This window comes from Charadrius vociferus, unplaced genomic scaffold, assembly GCF_000708025.1.
Source record: "Charadrius vociferus isolate BGI_N301 unplaced genomic scaffold, ASM70802v2 scaffold15, whole genome shotgun sequence".
NCBI lineage: Eukaryota > Metazoa > Chordata > Aves > Charadriiformes > Charadriidae > Charadrius > Charadrius vociferus.
Genome location: NW_009650064.1, coordinates 12,293,920 through 12,314,044, shown reverse-complemented (window position 1 = coordinate 12,314,044; position 20,125 = coordinate 12,293,920). Strand labels below are relative to the sequence as shown.

Genomic DNA, 20,125 nt, shown 5'->3' with positions numbered 1-20,125 from the left:
GAACACAGGCTCCCCTTGACTCTTGGATTTCATGCTTTCACCATAAAAAAGGCTCCTTGGTTTAAACTTATAAAGACCTTGCTATAAAAAATGAGTTTTTACTCCTGCCTTTCAGCTGCCTGCACCTGACAATAATACAATACACTTATTTAAGTAGTGTTTGTGTTTGAGGCTGCTGAAGTTCTCACCGCTTCAGGGAACAGAGTGCTTCCCTGAGCCACTTGAAGAGCTTCTATACCCCAGTCTCACTTGGCTTAGAGACCTCCACCTAATTTCCAATCAAAATATATTCATGGATAATTTATAATTATTTATTTGTGCCAATATTGCCCTTATATCTGAAATAGCACAGCCTCATCCTCCTCTCCTCTCATGTTTGTCCTCTCACCTTCTTCCCCGGCAGCAATCCCTGCTTTGCCCGAGCTGACAGTCCCTGGGCTGGAGAGGCCCTCCTTGTCCTCCCTGCCTTCCCTCTTCACTCTGATCACCTTTCTGCCTCTTCTAACTGGAGCCCAGCATCCTCGAACTTGGCTTGGTTGAGCAAAACTGTACTCAGGATCTCAGTTGAAGTTATCCGGGGGTCTTGTACCACAGCATTAAAAATCCCTGTCTCTCCTAGATATTTCTCACCCAGGAAAGCTGGCGACTTTTTTTTTTTTTTGTCTTCACAGACCTGTTGTCGTTGGCTGTACTGCTGACATCCCCCGAGCTTGTTATCAGCGATGTTTATTATAGTATTTATTATAGCATTTGTCTAGTACCAAAATGATTTCATGAAAATGAGATCAGGCCCAAATACAGCTTTTCATTCAACTCCACTAATAACAGTCAACGACTCTTTCGAAATAACTCACTGCTGTTCTACCCGACTCCCCAGCTCTCCCTCCTACACTACACCTTTCTTACTACAGTATTATATTTGCCATTTTCCAGTCATATGGAAAATCCTGTTTAGGATTTCTGTGACCCAGCTTTGGGTTTGATATTTTTTTCCCCTTTTTTAACAGGAATCTTGGGATGAACATTATTCAGCCTCCCTTATCCGAGTTCCCTGAGGTGTGAATTTTGCCTCTTCACTCCCAATGAAGTAATTTCTACTTTCATGCTCTCATTCATATGAGAGATTGTCTTCATTGCTGTGTTCCTGTTCAATACTTCATTTCAGTTTTGATACAGATAATATTTTTACCAGAAGTAAAAGAAAAGTTTTGAAATTCTGTATATGGCTCACTCCAGCAAGGAAACTGCAGGAAATATGGAGGTATTAAAGACACTGTTGTCACATTCTCTTCTATTCCCTTTTACACAACAGATTAGTCACAAGAATGCTTAAATGCTACAAGTGAAAGTTGGGCTCAATTCCTCCCCTTGCTGGTGAGAGCTGAGTCTCCACCTTGCCTCCCAGAGAGTGCTCTTCTTGCCGGGCTAGAGGGACCCTAGCACAGGATGCCACCGACCTGCTCTGCAGAAGCTGACTCCTTTGCAAGGAAAACCTGAATGTGATGTGCAGGAGGGACCCCATCTCCTGCTTCCAGCAGTGTGGACTATGACACTCCTCGCTGATGAAATGAAGTATTGAAACCAGAGCAACTTGAAAAGGAGACAGGGCTCAGCCACTTCTAGTCTCGTGTTGTGGGATACATCAATTCAAATCCAATTCAAGCGGCTTAAACATTTGAACCAATATTTCCTCAGGCAAGTGCTTTACTCAAAGGCTGCTTATAGAAAAGGATTGGGTGAGTCTCCAAATTGCAGTGAAGACTGTCACGGCTGCAAATCCCAAATGAAGTGGGACTCCTTTCAACAGCCTAGGCTTGGTGCCTCACTCGGTGCGAGTCAGGGCTTAAGCCAGACTGAGAAGAAAAGTCTTTCTCCTAGCTGGCTTCATCAGTTCCCAGGTTGGTGTGAGCTACCCAACACAGCTCCCACCTGGGACGCCAAGCTTCCACCCATGCTTTCTGCTGTGCATGAGAGTCTAAAACAAGGCTGTGAATTCTGTGTGGTTCTCTCTGCCCTTTTAGTGGGTCTGCTCCAGACACACAACAAAAAGGTTTCACCTGCACAACGCTGTATACAAAAGTTATCGCATCTGATAAATTTAACAGAGTTCAGTTCTGTGAGTATCCGGTGCATACCCAGGTCACGGACCACACTACTTCAAAGCCTCTATTCTTTTCTCATATGGCATCCAGACCAAAATATGTCAAATTTTAGTGCACTTTTACAATTAATGCTTTCTGCCTGAACTTAGTTGGAAGGTTTTGGAGCAGCAGTTTTGGGATCTGACTGGATTTTTGCCATTTGCAAAGCATTACCTCTAAGAGTAGGAGGATACCATATATGCCTTTTCATTCTTCCTGCTCTACTTCACATATGCAAACTGACATCTCACACTGTACAAATAAAGGAAATTAATTGTTTCTGGCATCCCTTGGGTCCTTGCCTACAGATGTATCCAGTACAGGCAGAGCTGAAATGAAGACTCTGGGAGGGATTCGGCTGAATGAGAACTTTTACAATGCAGGAGACCACATCTGAACATATCACCTTGGGCCCTCCTTATGGTCAGTGGAGAATTAACTGAGGTAGGCAGCAGGATACACAGAGTAACGCATCTCAACCTGAAGTATGCACCTATGTGTGGCTGAATAAATAAATGTGTGGCACCCCAAAACCCATTGGCTATGGTGGGAACACAAACAAACAAACAACCAACTAGCTCAGAAGTGGCCATCTAAATTTAAATGAGACAATCCCTTGGGTTGCCCTGAAAACTTTTCAGCCCATTAAAACTAGACTTGGCTGTTTAAAACCCAAACATTGTCATCTGCCATTTCTTTATACATTAACGACATTAGCGTAATCAGTGGAGTTCACTCTCACTAGCGTTACCTGGTAAGCATGGTCCGTGTGTACGAGGTAGAGGTTGGTAGGAGCTGAGCGGCTCAGAGGTGTCATCAATTTAGTCTCGGTTTTGGCACAGGAAGTTTCAGGACGGATTGCGTCTTGGGTGGGAAAGGAAGGAGGAGATGCTAAAGATGGAGAGACTGGGGAAAGACTGCTTAAGCCATCAGCTACTGAGTCCGTGTTAAGCCTGATTTCTGTATAGTAAAAATCCTCCTCTCCATCGCTGTAGTCAGACTCTCCTACACGTCTGTATCAAGACAAAGAATGAAGGACTGATTAAAGGAAAGCAAGAACCCCAAGGTAAATTTTAAGTTCTAGATGCATGAGCAAATATATTCACACTGTCAATAAATTAATATTCCCAGTTTCAACCCTACCTACTTTATCAGCATTCTGGCTGCAGAGAAGGGGGAGAGAAAAAATAATCATCTAGTCTGAAGGGAAAAGAAGCACGAATTAGATTTTTTTCCTCTCTGTGTTATTCTTGACTAATTCTTTGACCTTGGAGTAGATGTTTCATTTCTATGCTACAGCTTAAATATCAGTTTCTCATTCTTAACTATTGAAGTTAACAAGAATCTCAACACTCTCTGACTTCAGAAATGACAGAGCAGCCACAGAAGGACGGGTAAAGATAACAAACACAGGCAAGATACACTTCACTAATGTTATGGCAAACAGTATGTAATCTTATCATAGGTTAATTAATTACACCAAATATAGTTATGGCTGTGGTTCACTGTAACTTTCCTTGGCATAACAGAGGAAGAAGCTGCTAGAAAACAGTCTCACCATGCAGCTCACTCAGACACAGGTAGAGAAAGGACATATCCGTGCTGGCTTGCCAGTGCGGGGCTTTCTGGTCCTACTTTCCAGAAGAAGACTTACTGAAGGAGGAGATGTTAAAGGCTTATTTGTCCCTGCATCCCCCCGCACTATCTGCTGAGTGTTTGAGCACAAGTGCCAGGAGCAAAGCAGCTCAAAGTCGTAGTTCCCAGTTCACGTTATCTTGGAGTCCCAAACAAACCACTATTTTAGCCCACTCATAAATCCACACGCTACACAGATGTAACTCACAGCTCATACATGCGTCTCCTCCATATGGGAAATGTGGGAGCCCTAAGGGTTCTCCTGCCTGCATGTCCATATCAGGGCTGAACGCTGGGCCCCTTTTTTTCCAGGCATGGACCCCAAGAACAGCCCCTCGCCAGTTCTGCAGCCTGCTTGCCTCCATAGCGCTACCTGCGGTTCTCTTGCCACCTTACTCAATAAAACTCATTAAGAGCACGGGTTCAGCGGATTTGCAAAGCTCTAGCAGAAGTAGCACCTGCCAGATGGCTGCCAGTCACTCACCAAAACCCCTCTCTCTGGCATAGTTACAAGCTCCAAATTCCAGGGAAGTTCTGCTGGAACTCTCTCCTCTCCTGTGCCATGAAAAGGATGTGTCCACAATATACAGGACAAAAAGCAACATTCATGACTGCATTCTGGGACGTATTTTATCTGTTTCTGATAGCCTATTTCTTCAGAGCCTAAGCCCAACAGCAATTACTATGACCTTTGCAAGACTCTCCCGAGCTCCACACCAGACTTTTTCCTCATGGTCACTTTTATTTTTAAGCACTGGATAACACAGACTGACACCAGAGATGTATTTCCATGTATCTAACAGGTGAAGACTGTGAAGACTCCCCACTGTAACTATATACAAAACAGCAAGGTCACTTCGCACAGGAGATTTCAGTTGCAAACTAAAGCTCTGAAAAAAGCTTGTGTCATACCAGATTCATTCTCTTTTGCTTCTAGTCCAAGTAACACACACACGGAACTGCAGCTCAGTTTCTTTTTCTTGGGTTTCTTCGGTGGGGTTTTTTTGGCATTAATTTGACCCAGAACTCACACAAACACCTGATCTTCTACCTTGAAGAAGGTAGATTTAGATTACGTATTAGGAAAAAAATTTTCACTTTGAGGGTGGTATGGCACCAGAACAGGTTGCCCAGAGAAGCTGCGGATGCCCCATCCCTGGAGGTGTTCAAGGCCAGGCTGGATGGGACTTTGAGCAACCTGGTCTGGTGGGAGGGGTCCCTGTCTCTGACAGAGGCACTGAAACTCGATGATCTTCAAGGTCCCTTCTGACCTGAACCATTCTATGATTCTATGATCTGAAGTGAAACAAGGCTGGAAAGTATTCATGCAAGACCCTGAAACCTGCTGCCTTTCACACAGTGTCAGCCTGGACATGAGACACGGATAACACATATGAAGTAAATGCCACTGAGTTGTGAGGCCAATAGGGAAGTGCAGTGTGACCTAGAGCTGTATTTGACCTTCTAGGAAAGTCCCCAGAAGTTCAGGAAAGAAGGTGCCTCGCTGTTGGAATAAGTTCTCGTTCACCTTGACGCACTACTCCACAATTTCCTCAGAAACCTAGTGGTCTGAGACAGAAAAGCCACGGACAATTCAGTTCATCTCCCCAGCCAAGTGCGACTGCTCCCCACTTCTACACCAAATCCTTTAGACTTCCGAAGAGACTGCTCTCTTACCCAAGGTGAACGGTCCTTATGTGTTTCTGAATCCCTGCAGCTGTGCTCAGTACCTTCCCACAGTTTTTCCACAGGCATTTGAACATCACCTTCATGGAGTTCTGAAAATTATGAGTAAAGCAACATTAGTTGTATGGAGGACAGAAAGAAAACCAAACTACCCAAAACCAGATACACAGTTAAAACCCACTGTAAATGTTCAGCGCCTCTAACTCCAACTTTGTAATGATGTAATAGTCTCTGGCATCAGTGCCATCCTACTGAACCCAACAGAATCCCAGAGAAAAGCAGCAGGAGCAGCTTGTGACAAAACTTAGCTTCTCTGCTCGTTGGCATGGCTTTGTCAGTTGCAAGTTCCAGTTTTTGTCTCCCCACTAAAGAAGGCAGACAAGATAAAAACTTCCTACGCTTCTTCGGAGCCTTTCAAAGAACAACTGATGACGACTTCTCAGTTAATGCAAAGCATCTTCTTAAATTAAGATCTTCCTAAAGCAAGCTCTTATGAGTATTTCTGCTTGTGAATTTTGCAAAACATAAAAAATACCATGCCAGAAAAACGGCATAGCTTCTGCAATGACAATATTCACCCATGAGCTAGCAAAACCTGTTTTTATTTCATTCAGAAGCTGCTGTGACCCTTACTTGGCAAAGAGAATGAGAAGCCATCTGGTTGTGTTAAACACTTTTAAAAGAATATGTGTATAATCACATTTTAATATTCTTGTTATATTCTTTAATATAATTTCATTGGCCTAAACTGAGTTATCATTGATTTAGAGCACAGCCAACAAGGCTGTAAACAGCCCAATCTTCAATATTTTGAAGACTCTGGAGAAAATTAGTCTTAAAGCACAGTATGTGGTAACAAGTAACACAGATGTTGCAAAACTGTATAGATTTTTTTAAAAGCTAATTTTAGTCCAAAATGAAACCTACTTTATCAATTTTAACTTTAAAAAAAATCTAAATAATTTGTACTTCTCAAAAATATTTTTCTCTATTATTACAGAATACATTATTAAAGAAAACATGAGGAAGAGCTTCAAAATACTGTATTATTATCCTGTAATTTTAGTTAGATGTACGATTAAATGAATGTATTCATATAAAGCTTGATTAATAAAAAAAAAGGAACAAGCACATCCTTAGGGTTAAGTACATGCTTCACTGTCTTGAATAAAAGTTGACTTGGTGCTTTCTTCAACCTGGACCCTTTGGAACCGCATGCCAGTAGACGGTAAGTTTCAGCGTTTGCTAGAAAGATGATGACTAGAATATAATTTTAAAAAATCTCAGCAGATGGGATTCTTAAGATACAAGTTGATTGTAGTAGCATGTTCTTATAGTTACTTGGCAGTCTAACAACTCCTGTTTGAAAGTATGGACGCTAAGGGCTTTAAGATTTGAGGTACCCGATCATACTGTTTGGATGAAAACCTACTTAGGAATAAACTGCACATCGATTCTGTCTATAATTTTTTGATCTGAGAGCACAGCTACCATTCAAATAGATACAGAACTTTGTTTTTCCTAAAATTAAATATAATCTATCTAGCAGTTCTGGTAGAGACATTTCTTACTTTTATAATATAATACTAAATACTATCATCGCTCAAAAACCCATAACCAACCACAGCAACAAGATGAAGACCATGCTTATCATTTACATCTTAGGAATTCTGATATGACATCATGGACACCATATGCATCTTTATGAATACAGAAAGGTTTAACATCAATCTCCACTTTGATGGTAAAACCAATCTCCTAGCTCCACTGTGGTTTTGGCTTTATTGTCAGCGCTAAGAGTCTGCAAAACCCCATACATTTTAACGTAACCAAATGAAATCTCACTCAGTAGAAATACAGAACATAAGCCATGCTTCCATTTCCGAGTAGTCCAAAAATTGCCCGATCAGGCTTAATGTTTTATTTAAGAAAACAATGGAACATAAATGGTTTGGTGAGGAATAACTACATTAGTGGAAACTCTTAAGCAAACGACTTTCTTAACAGGAAGTGGTTGCTAACATGACATTTTCCAAACATGAAATGGAAGAAATGTTAATGAGAAAAAGTAAGGTTACCAATCAATCTATTTCAAGGTTTATTCCTTCTGATTTTTGCAGCCCTGAAGAAGTAACCTGAACATTTTTATTTCAGCTTCTAAAGGTACAAAGCTGTATACTCAGATATTGGGGCCAGAATAAAAAAAAAATGCAGGAAATGCAGTTAATTTATAAAACAAGGTTTGGCAGGCAATGTTACTATTTATCTAAATTAAACATTTGCCATACAGAGCGAAATTCCCAGGAACCAGAACAGATAGTGTAATAGATCTGTGGTGGGTACATAAATAGAAATATACGAAGACAACTTAGAAAACAATATAAAGATGGCAGCTGCAAACCCATCTGTCTCATCACAGCTGAGCAATGAGTGATGCTAATAAGCTGAACTTTAACTGAGAAGTAAAAGGCAAACCAGCACACTTCTGCTTTGCTACTCCTCCTGTCCCACACCCCACAAAATCAGCCCTGTCTTTAATTTAACAGCCAGCTCTAATCTATTAGAACAAAAGTGTCCTCCAAAATATTTTTTTTTTTTCATTTTCAGCAAGAAGCACAAGCATTTTACACCCCTCTCCCACAAACAAGGACAGAACTGTGTGGGTTGGGAAATACGCAACTTCGGGAGCAAAAGGATAAATCTGAACAGGTTTAAACAATCATTAAAACTTCTTCCTGCTTGTGATGAAGCAATTAACTGTCTCAGACTGAGCCAGAAACGAAGTCACTAAGGAGAATAAATTCTCTGTTTTTTCTCCTTACAAAAAGCCCTTTTTCATCTTGCTATGTAAAACCTGTCCTGTTGCACTGGGAGGGAAGGAAACTTGGACTAGTGCCATCTCTTTGTTTTCTTCTTCTTTGAAAGGAGCTTGCTTGCAGGCATAACGGTGCTTTTTGGGGGTTCGTTTGGGACTTCGGTTTTGGGGTTTTTTCCTGTGTTTTATTTAGTCTGCTTTTGCACTCCTACTAAGGATAAATTTGGCCACTGCTAATACTGTATCAAAAGCCATCAGGTTTCAGCTCTCTCTCCTTTTTTCACTCCATATGCTTGCAGAGAGAAAGCTTCACAGTATTAAGGTATCTGACATGCTGTCAGACAAACAGCACTTTCAGGGAACAAGAAGTATTAAGGCCATATCCAGTTTTTGTGATGACATGTAAAGGCTGCCTGTTGCGTCCTGCGTACAAAGAATTTGCCAAAGTAGGATAGAAATCCCTTGAATGGCCAGAGGCAACACCTTCTGGAAATCGCTCTAGTCTTTTCTGAGCAGGAGGCTCTGTAGAACCTCACCATCTGCCAGCAAATATGTGGCGCTGATGGCAGCGTGTGTGTGCAGTAGGTGATTAGGTAGAACGAGACATAGCAACTAGGCTAAGTACCTACGTTAATTGTATGCCAAGGAGGGATACGCATACAGAGCTGTTTGGGTAACCTGTTCCTTTCTCGCAGCAAAATACATCCGCCAATATCCTATCTGCCCATGGGTATGGAAATTTAATGAGAGGCAAACCTTTCTCTTCCTAGGAATGGGTTCATCAAAGAGAAGGTTGCTTGTTTCAGCTTCATCAATACCATCATCTGGCTGGGAAGGTGTCCGAAAAGCTTTGAAGCTATCAGCTGACAGAGGTGGAGATGGGGTGGATGGGTTGGATTGGTCACTGGGAGCGTTCCAGCTCCAGTATCCACTGCTGCTGGTACTAGAAGGCACAAATCCTCCTTCTTTCCAAGATCCGTTTAGGGATTCTGTCAAGAACAACAACAGCCATCGTTACAACAGTATCACGTGTTAGGGCTGAGCAGCTCTTTTATATCAGGCTTAGATGCTGTGTTCGTAAGTAACTGTACATTCAACAAAGGAAAGCAAAAGTGTTGGAGGAAGAGAGGACAAGCACATCACATCCCACTGCAAACAAATTGCATATTCCACACTTGATTTTTCAGGTGTATTTTTTAAAAAAGAAATGCTGGGTTTGGAAAAATAACCTGTTCTGGAGCATAAACCCCAACAAGCAGTCAGTTACTGCATGCATGATTAAGGGAAAAACTTTCAAATACATCCTCAACTTTCAACAGGAACACATGACTGTGGTGGAGTGTCAGAGCAAGCTCCAAGACACCCCACGGCCAACAGGAGGTCCCCTGGGAAGGGGACATACACTCTGAACACCAGGACACTAACTAGATCTGCAAAAACACGATCATCATCCCAGTACTAAAACACCAAAGAAAACCATAATTACACTCTTAACTGTCTTCTCATTACCTCCTAGTGTACACACCTCTGCCTAATTGGAGTCTCTAATTGAGGTGGTACGTATCCTTGGAAGGATATCCCTTTATTTTCATACACGTGTATCGTTAGGCATCTGGTTTCAGAGGCGGGATCACCTCCACACCTACTCACTGGAGAACCTCCCTCCTCGCTGCAGCAGCTCCCCTGACATTCGGTGGTAAGCAGACACTCAGACTAACAGGTTACGCTACAACACGGTGCGTGGGAGTAACAGCACTGCTTTCGCAGTCTGAGCCATGGCCTGAGGTCACCTGCTGAGGTCCTCAGCCATTAGACATTGGCATGTCACTCTTCCCAGTCCCTAAAGGGCTTTCGGCAGGAGAGTCCGTAGGCCATCAGCTCAGTAAACGTATGGCCCGATCATGTCCAGTGATGCAACCACAGGCGGCTCTGCCTGAAGCTTCAGGTTCTCACAGGGCTTGGGCACACACACAGGGATGGTTTTGGTGCAGCTTCTCCCTAACTTGGGCATTGGAAGCTTTTCCCAGTGACATTGTAGGTGCCCGAGTATTGTGCAATACCCAACTTTGGAGCTGGCAAGCAAGTAACATCTTATCTGTTCGTGAAACATTACTTAAGTGTGAGACAGGAGTCTTTTCAAGCCAGCGCCTGCCTTTAAGAGTTCTGCAGAAGTCGCTCCTTCATTCCTTCTCAATTTCTTACAGATAAATTTAACTAATGACATCAGCAAGAAAATAATGTCTACCATCTGCTACTAAAAGATTAACCCAAAACCAATGGATTTTTTTTTCCCTCCTAATTCAGTCGGTTTTGGATGAAACCCTTAATCATTAACATCACCTGCTCACAAAACAGAATGCAGTGCTCCATCACGTAAGCACATGCATAAAAATACCCCCTTGCGTGGGCAGCAGCCAAGTCCCTGCACTTACTGCTAATGGCCACAGAGAATAAATGGGATCAACCCTCCCTCCCCCCAGAAAATTCCTCTTTAGAAAAGGACATAAATGTTTCTGGTAGCTAGTAAGTTAACATATGAAAATGTCATGTTTTGGTTCACGATTACAGCCTTCATGTGACTGTAATGGAGGTGGATTTTGTTTCTTTTTAAGTATGTGTACTTGGGTCTCGTGCCAAAGCCAAGAAGTACATCTGGTATCAACTTGTGACCTCAGCATAGCTTAAAATTTCCATTTCTTCAGAAAAACAAAGGAAACAGCACTCTTTCAACTACTACTTTCTGACACATTTATGGTGATACTTTGTATTCTCAGAGTTTACAGCTCCTCCTCACCTTGCTGAGAAAGAGATGTAAATCAAGAACATTTCTGAAGTAGAATGGTAAAGACTGAACCAGGCTGAACAGGGAAAAAAAAAACCCACTGGTTCTCATTAATACTAACAAATCTGTCAATGTAAAGAAGCTAAAAACATATATAAATGCAACTTACTCTTATTTTGTGGCTCTTTTCACATTACTGGAGTTCCGTGAAAGAGAACCAGATCAAATACTGCTCAGCTGCAGGGAAACAAGGACCAAACTCTGATCCAGTTTACATGGGTGACCATCCCCAGTAATTCCAGCACAGATCAGACTTTAGTCACAGAATCACAGAGGGGAAGGGGATGGAAGGGACCTTCGGGGATCGTCTAGTCCAACCCCCCTGCCAGAGCAGGTTCACCCACACCACGTTGGACAGGAACAAATCCAGGTGGGTTTTGAATATCTCCAGAAAAGGAGACTCTACAGCCTCTCTGGGCAGCCTGTTCCAGTGCTGTCACCCTCAAAGTAGAGAGTCTTAATATTAATGGCAACATTTTTTTTACTTCCAGGCAAAATTCCATTTGTTTAAACAAACGTTCCTTTAATTACACTGCTACTTGCTGCCCCTTTTTTTTTGGAAAAGGATGTAGAAAGGATTAATCATTAGTACATTTGTAGCTTGTATTACTAAGATCAGAGCCTCGCCTTGCAACCCCAATTGAGCTTTAATTTATCAAATCTTCACACTTTCATTGAAGTCTTTAGTAAGTCCTTGCTCGGGCAAAACTAAGATATTCAGGGAGAACGTGCCCAACAACAGGTTCAAAATCTTGTCTGTGACTACTGAAAACACGTGAACTACTTTTTCAGGCTTGTCTTCCCAGATTTCGGGAAAAAAGCAGACAAGCTATATGAAGAAATATCAAAGAGCACTCAGGCTGCATGAAGAAATATCAAAGGCAGTTAACAGCTACCATTTACCTATTAGCAATTCAAAAGGCCTTGTTTGGAAGATCTTTCCAACCAACAGCTGCTAGCTAAGGTGCACCTCCTGACAACTGTCATCTGCTCAAACTGTTTAAGGTGGCAGATACTGCCTTGCCCCACACGAGAGCAGCTCCCCACGACCAGGGATGCAACGTCAGACACAAGTGTGCCTTGGCCACTCCAAATCCCTGCCTGGCACAGCACAGATCCACCTTCATCTGTGGTTTCGGCTGTGATCTGGAGCAGCTGGAGAGCAGGTATGTTTTTCCTCTTCCATTGGCCTTCCCTGGGGGCAGGCAACTTCCAGCTCTGAGGTGGGACAGCCACTGGGGATGTCACCGCTGGAGGTTTCCTAGGGCGCCTCAGAGCAGTGATGCTCCATAAATACTTCTGGTTTTAACATTTGGTAAGTGCGCGGAAAGCACACAGGCAGGAGCCATGGAGGTTCATGGCTAGACTTTGATCTGAATGGATACAATTTAAGTTTTCTGGAAAGAAATGAAAAAAACCCACACTATTTGTTCAAAAATCTTGAAAGACAGGACATTTATCAGGGTACAGATTCCTTTTAAGCACAGCATCATTCAGTGAACTGCCTCTGCTTCCATGATGAACTGCCAAGACTATTTCCCTATTAATTTGCAATTAGTTAGTATTCCTCAAAGTACTCCAATTATTTACAGTAGAAGGGCATTTAGTAGCGATTTAACAGTTATGAGTAAGAAAAGCCAGTCATACAAACCATGCTGAGACATCCTAACAAGGGTGTCCTAATTTAAATTATTCCTTAAAATATAACACTTCTAAAAATTTCTTGTAACTCCAGTCAAGCTTGGATAGATTAATTATATTCCATTAGCAATCTCATTACTACCACTAACTTTTCAGATTTATTTTTATTTGTGTGTCTTCTGCTATACCACGAATGGAGAAGTCTTTTAAGGAATTATGGATTTGATGGTAGAACATCAGAGCTACAAAGGGCACAGGAACGGAGGGTCCAATCCTGCATCGGCAAAAACAGACCTGTCGCTGTGCAGACGGCTCGTGCACAGCCTCTCAGCTGAGGGCCGTGATCTGGAAGTGGTTTGCTTCATCGTAGTGTTCAGTAAAATTTGATCCTATTTCCATGGGGTGGGGAAAGGAACCACCACTGTCCTGTTTACTGCATATGTGCGAATGCAAGTAATCTGTTTGGAAAATCAGCGTTCCAGTGAGGTCAGGAAACCTTCTGCAGTATTCATCTCCCTTTTATGAAATGAGGCATCTCCCGTTTCATAAACTGGAGCCGCTCTATGGTTACGGAAAAGGTTTCTTCTAATTTCTGCCAATGCTGCACCAAAGACCTCAACTATGTCGGGGCAAAAGTCACTCAGTATGATCCTCAGCACGCACAGGCCACTGCCAGAAGACAGCCACTCATCCTTTGTCCTCCACCACGGCCACAGCTCCTGGAAACAAACTCCCACATACACAGCCCTGGCACCCCTCCCTGCAGCCCCTGCCCAGGCGCCGCTCTGAAGGCTTACCGTTGGGTCGGACAGGAGGGCTGCGGACCAAAGGGCTGGTGGATAAACTGGTGAGTACCATGGCTGCTGTTACTTTATCCATGTCCAGTTCTTCTGAAGATTTTCTGAAACACAGTGAATGGGAGGAAGCAAACACATCAGCAAATACTTAACTTTCTCTAGAGTCCTTTTTTTTTTCATTAACAGACCAAACCCTAAGCCAGTAACTGAAGCAAGCCCCAAGCAAAGTTCTCAAAGCTTTTGTCTTCTGGCAACCTGAGCATACAAAGTGGCTACATTAAGCAAAACAGCTCATCATAAATAGGAAAGGCAGTAGGAAAAGACAATACATCTTTGTATAAAATTGTCAGGATTATGTTGACCCTCCATTAGGTTGACCCTGCTCCTTTTCTTCATAATTACAGCTATTCATATCCTTACAGCTAAGTTGTTTTGTTTTGTTTTGTTCTTGGATGAAGACACAGAGGTCCAAAACGAGGTAAGATTATCCAGTAACACTAATAACTGTCATGGTTTCAGCTGGGATGGAGTTGACTTTCTTGCTAGCAGCTGGTATAGTGCTGTGGTTTGGATTTGGGATGAGAATAGTGTTGATAGGGCACTGGTGTTTTCAGTTGTTTTGATGCACTCAAGGCCTTCTCTGCTCTTCACACCACTCCACCAGCGAGTAGGCTGGGATGGGGCACAGCCAGGAGAGCTGACCCCAACTGACCAAAGGGATATTCCATACCATATGATGTCATGCTCAGAATATAAAGCTGGGGGAAGAAGAAGGAAGGGGGCAACATTTGCAGTGACAGTGTTTTATCTTCCGAAGTAACCATTACACACGATAGAGTCCTGCTTTCCTGGGGATGGCTGAATGCCTGCCTGCCGATGGGAGGTAGTGAATGAATTCCTTGTTTTGCTCTGCTTGCATGCATGGCTTTTGCTTTACTTATTAAACTGTCTTTATCTCAACCCATGAGTTTTCCTTATTTTCCCGATTCTTCTCCCCATCCCACTGGGGAGGAGAGGAAGCGAGGAAGTGGCTACGTGGTTCCTAGTTGCTGGCTGGGGTTAAACCACGACAGTGAGATACACTGCTCTCTATAGGGTGAGGAAGAACAATGAACTGGAACTGAGGGATGCGATTTTTTCTTTGTTGCTTCTGCCTAACACTGTTAAACCTCCTGTACTCTCTCCGAAAGATTGATCCTATATTTTTCCTAGTCAGATTATAAACTAATTATTTATAATAATTAGTAAGTTGGCAGAAAACCAGTGCAGTGGGGGGAGTTTTCTGCAGGTGTGATAGGCGCCCGAGCCAGTGGGACAGTGCAAGCAGAAAGAGAGGGACCCGTCACTGCCTTAGCTCAGCCACCCTGGGAACCGGCCCTGTGTCACTGCTCTGATTCATGCAGTTAAGACAAAGGAGTTCTGGGGGGAATAAATCAGGAGCGCGGCAGAGGAGAGGGCATGGGGAAGGGGTGATAGGGGAGAGGAGGGCAGCCAGCCAGGGGAGGGAGGAGAGGATCTGGAGACAACAGATACTGAAGCCTGGTTTCTGGAGGTGACTCGATGCTCAAGGAGCACTGTGTTTTTAGACAATGCAGGATTTTTATGGGCTGTAAAAATGTACATACTATCCCTTTTTTTTTTCCTCCCAAAGTAACTTTTCCTGACAGGTCAGCAGTACAATGGTACAATGTACAATTTCTAAAGAGTGAACATACGAAAACTACTAAACCCACTAGGTTTAGCAAACTTTAGCTTTCCATCCCTGTGGGACTGTGGAACCTAGGCAGATAGCTTCTTGTAAGCATTTGCTTTCAAACATACAATTGATCATCCAAGACCACCTTCTCATTTACTAGAGATCAAGTTAAATTTGTTCTTACAAAAGGACATGTTCCCCTCTCTGTTCTGCATTGTGGGGTTTCTAGAATTTCCTCTGTGCCTTGAAAGGAGCTCTACTTAACTGATCAGGTTCAGTCTTTATTTAAAGCCCAATATGATAAATGGTCAGCTGCCTGATGTTTTCCATCAACTGTTGATCACCGAGTCACCATGCTGCTTGCAGTCCCCTTCCTAGAATCCCATTTCACCTACTGGGGTAAAGGCTTATTAACTGGAAACTATGCTACAGTCAAAGCCTCTTCATACTTTGGAGAGCAAACCTCAAACTTGTCCATGAAGAAGTGCACAGATGCTTTCTGGCTGATGCAAGGACCTATGCAGATGCCGATGAACACCCTCCCATGCCGCACAACAGCTTAGCTCTCATGACTGTCTTTTGTAACACATCAGTGCCTGGAACCAAAACACTGATGATGGTTCCTACTGTGTTCTGATTATATCCATAGAAACCCTCCTTTCCTTCAGTCAAGGCTTTTGCAAAGAGCACAGCAGCCATATGGTCATCATCGAGCACTGGAAAGGTTTTGGGTATCTGCTATAATCAGCTAATACCTGAATCCATCACCCATCAGGTCTTCTCACCTGCAAAGGAGTATTTCACTCAGAATGCCAAATTCCTCTGGGTCCGGAATACTTTTCCTCAGGGATGACATTGGAGATGCCACATTTTCTGGAAACCAACGCTGCCAGATGATTTTCCAATTACCTAATATCCCAGTATGAAAATTCACTCTCTGAGAAGCATTCAGATGCTCTGTAGTCCACTCCTGCATGACTACACTGACTGTCCCTACTGCTTTATCCAGCTGTGCACGAACCACTAATATTTCCACTTCTGCAACATATGAGGACAAAATGACCACAGGTTCCCGATATGCTGGAGAAGCTGCTCCCTGGTGTTTGCAATCAGCCTTCCAACACGGCACTTCTGTATGTACAGTAACAGGACTAACGTGCTCCTGTCCAGAATTCCCGCCTCTAGAATTGCAAAATCACACTACAGCAGTTGTTGTGAGCGTTTCGCAAGTTGGTGTCAAGACGTCAGAGTCTAGACCCAGAGCTAATCCCAAAGTTCCTCCAAACAGTCTATAAATTTAACTTCTTCTAGCTCTTCTGTATTGATGCATCTTTTTCTCTTCTACAATGACTCAGACTGCTGCTCTGAAAAACCAACCTTTGCTGCAAATGACTTTGTCAATTATGTCCCCAAATTGTCAGCACTGGCACCTGTGCCTAAGACAAAAGTTTTCATGGGTAGGCAAAGGACAAGAATGGTCATGACACCACCACCTTCACACCCTCCCCCCGCCATTTCTAACCATGCTAAACCTCACTCTTCCAATTACTAGAATGCTTTTTTTCTACCTGATCCCATTTAACAGGTTTTCAACATGGAAAGCCCAAATAAATAAAACTTCGGAGTTTTTCCCCTGCCCATTTTGAATCACAGATGTTTTTACTACTTACTGCTCCTCAGCTGCAGTCAGCAAACAAGGAATGCTCTGCTCGTACTTCCCAGCCACAAGAATTTTAGCAGTTACAAGCACTGGCTTATGTGACTCTGCTCCCCAACACATTTTTACAGTTTGGCTCATAAATGTAAACACTCATATTTCATATATCACTCAGCCAGCACTGCTGCAGGAACAGCAGCCTCCGAGAGAGAGGCAAAGCATAAAACTGAAGACAGGAACCGCTTAAGCCATCTGCATTTAGTCAGCATCACATGTGAGTCAATGTCTTAAGACCGCCCCAGTCTTTTCCAGCTCTCTCCGCTGGAAAGCTGAACATGCACCCAGCTGTTCAACAGTATTCGCATTCAGAAGGGAGAATAACTTGTCTGTTACACATCAATTGATCACAAACCATTTATTCCACCATTGCTAAGGTGATTTTCTTCAGAGTGAAGTTATAATCCCTGCCGCTGCTTATACTGTTATTAGGTGCAATGAAATCTAAATCAGTTGTAAAATCATCTACTACATAGCTATGAAGATTTCTCCTTTCCTCTAATCCCACATCCCAGCCTCCAAACGCAGCCTCCCAACTTCTGGATAGATATATTTGTGTCAGCCCAGCCTGCGTTTGAGACCAAACAGTTTTGGATCCTTTATTTCCAAGGCTTCATAAATCCAAACACATGCCAATAGCTGAATTTTAATGAATCAGCTGAGACATAAGCAGCAGGAGTCAGAGGCACTTGGGGATGGATCTTTTACCACCACCCCATGTCTCTCAGCTTCATGTCCCTCTGCTTCGTCAGCAGGGAGAATGGTTTCACATGAGCCCTGCAATACTCTAACCTAGCCAGCCTTGTATTTAAAATAGTCCTTTTCTTTAATAGCCAAGACCAAATTTAACTTAGTTACCACCCTCACTCTTACCCAATCCTCTCCTTTGTTTTTCTGATGAACGTACCATTTTTTTAAATTCATTCAACAGTGTTAAGGAACTACCACATCTTCCTCAGTCAAAGCTCTCTGTGAGGCAAAGCTAGATTTAAGATATGAAAGATGAGCAAAAGAGGGTCCAAGACGAGTCGAAGGCTACGCAAGTGTCCCACGCCGCTCACTTGTACCATAGCCACGTTGAAAGATGACACAACCGCTGATGTCCTGCTGTCACATGTCCTCAGCCAGTGGCTGACTCCTAGGACTTGCATTTCCTTATGGGACTGAATCCAACTTAAACTTTTGGTGCACTTCCTCCCTACTAGCAACTTTCTGGCGAGGGGACGTCTCCCCGATCTCCCTTTGTGAAAGGTGCACAGGCCCTCTTCTGGCCTCCATCACCTTCCCACTCCCTGGGGTAAGCCTTATTCCCATCTGGACACATCTATACCACACCTCTATTGTTTCTCCTCGGCCACACTATCTATGGCTGGAACTTTTTTTTTCAACTTTCTCTCAAAAATCCTTAAAAATACATATTTTATTCTAGTTTTGAAGTCTTTCGTCTATCCTTTATTATTTACCTGGCTTAGACTGAAAACCATGCAATTCTTCCTCTTGGAAAGACTGCATCTCAGGTCAGTACTTTACCCAACCATATTTTAAGGATCCTGGAGAATACTCTTTCAGCAGAGAAACTGGTAGTAGTAGCAGGTGTTTTTGATAGAATTGACCTTATTTAAAAGGACAACTTAAGTTCATTAAGCAAAGGAAAAATAAAAAACAAAGAGAAAATTTTGCCCTGCCCACAACTCCAAAGCTTTCAATTAACTCCCTGACCTGCAACCTCTAACTCCAGCGCAGCGATGCTCAAAGCAATGACGCACAGGTTCACCCTATGGGAAGTGCCCTCCTATGCTCCGGAGCTGCCCCGACACAGCGTGGGTGCACACCAGGCAGTGTTTCTTCACCAGAGCTCTAATCCCGTTGAGAACGTGAGACGACGGATTGGGGACGGCATCATCCTGCAGCTGGCAGGACCAGGCTACAAGGGGGTAGAAATTCCAGCACTGGAGATGAGCCCACAGAGAAAGGAAGGGGAAGGATATTTCCAATTACTTCAAGCAGAGGTTGGCTACAGAAGATGATGATCGCAGACCCAGCTGCCTTCTCCAGAGCCATGTCCCTCTGCTCTTCCAGCACTGTTGAGCTTGCTTTTCCTTATCCTACTTTCTAAACAATAACCACCTGAAGCCCATATGCCCTAAACATTCAGATTTATTAAAAGGCTTACATTTTTCTTTGTTTTGGGAGAGACATGTGCTTACCTATTTCTTACTGCTATCCTCACCAGAAGCATCCAGTAAAAAAATAAATAAAATAAAAAAATTTACCTAGGATTGTTCAAGAACAGCGGCAGTCAAGCATAAAAATGCTAGTATGCTACGTTAGCTGGCTTCTGTCCTCCATCCAAAAAACAGCTTATGACAGTGGTTCGCAAAACATCTTGACCTTTTGTTAAGGATGTTTCATATACATATGCAGGTCCAGGACATGGACCTGTTGGAGCGGGTCCAGAGGATGGCCACAAAGTTGATCCAAGGGCTAGAGCACCTCTCCTATGAAGAGAGGATGAGAGAGTTGGGGCTGTTCAGCCTGGAGAAGAGAAGATTCTGGGAAGACCTTATAGCAATTTTCCAGTAACTGAAGGGGGCTGACAAGAGAGCTGGAGAGGGACTTTTTACAAGGGCAGGTAGTGATAGGACGAGGGGTAATGACCTCAAACTGGAAGAGGGCAGATTTAGATTAGATATTAGGAAGAAATTTTTCACTCTGAGGGTGGTGAGGCACTGGAACAGGTTGCCCAGAGATGTTGTAGCTGCCCCATCCCTGGAGGTGTTCAAGGCCAGGCTGGATGGGGCTTTGAGCAACCTGGTCTAGTGGGAGGTGTCCCTGCCCATGGCAGGGGGGGTGGAACTCGATGATCTTTAAGGTCCCTTCCAACCTAAACCATTCTACGATACTCCTCTGTCTTCAGCAAAGATCTACAACATTGTGCAGCGGAGTATTTTTAATCCATAAAACACCTTACATTTACAATAATATTTGATTACCATCTAACAACTCAAAACACTGACAGTGCAGATAAATAAATGATCTTGCTAGTTGCTGTTAGCTTGGTGTGTTGATTATGAAGATAAAAAATTAACCCGCTTGCCAAAGACAACAGGAAAAATCATAAAAAGAATTATCCATATAACTAGTCCAAGGTCCTAAGC

At 43.1% G+C, this 20,125-nt stretch overlaps 1 protein-coding gene across 1 annotated transcript in view; it reads right to left on the bottom strand.

The window, feature by feature from the left end:
• ZNF704 (zinc finger protein 704) overlaps positions 1-20,125 on the bottom strand; it is an 88,259-nt gene that overhangs the window by 8,598 nt on the left and 59,536 nt on the right. Inside the window, exons 3-6 of the mRNA XM_009891957.1 lie at positions 13,558-13,661; positions 9,034-9,266; positions 5,454-5,554; positions 2,893-3,154 (exon numbers count right to left, since the gene is read on the bottom strand). Of these exons, the coding sequence (XP_009890259.1) occupies positions 2,893-3,154; positions 5,454-5,554; positions 9,034-9,266; positions 13,558-13,661 (700 nt within the window). The remainder of the gene's footprint in view (positions 1-2,892; positions 3,155-5,453; positions 5,555-9,033; positions 9,267-13,557; positions 13,662-20,125) is intronic.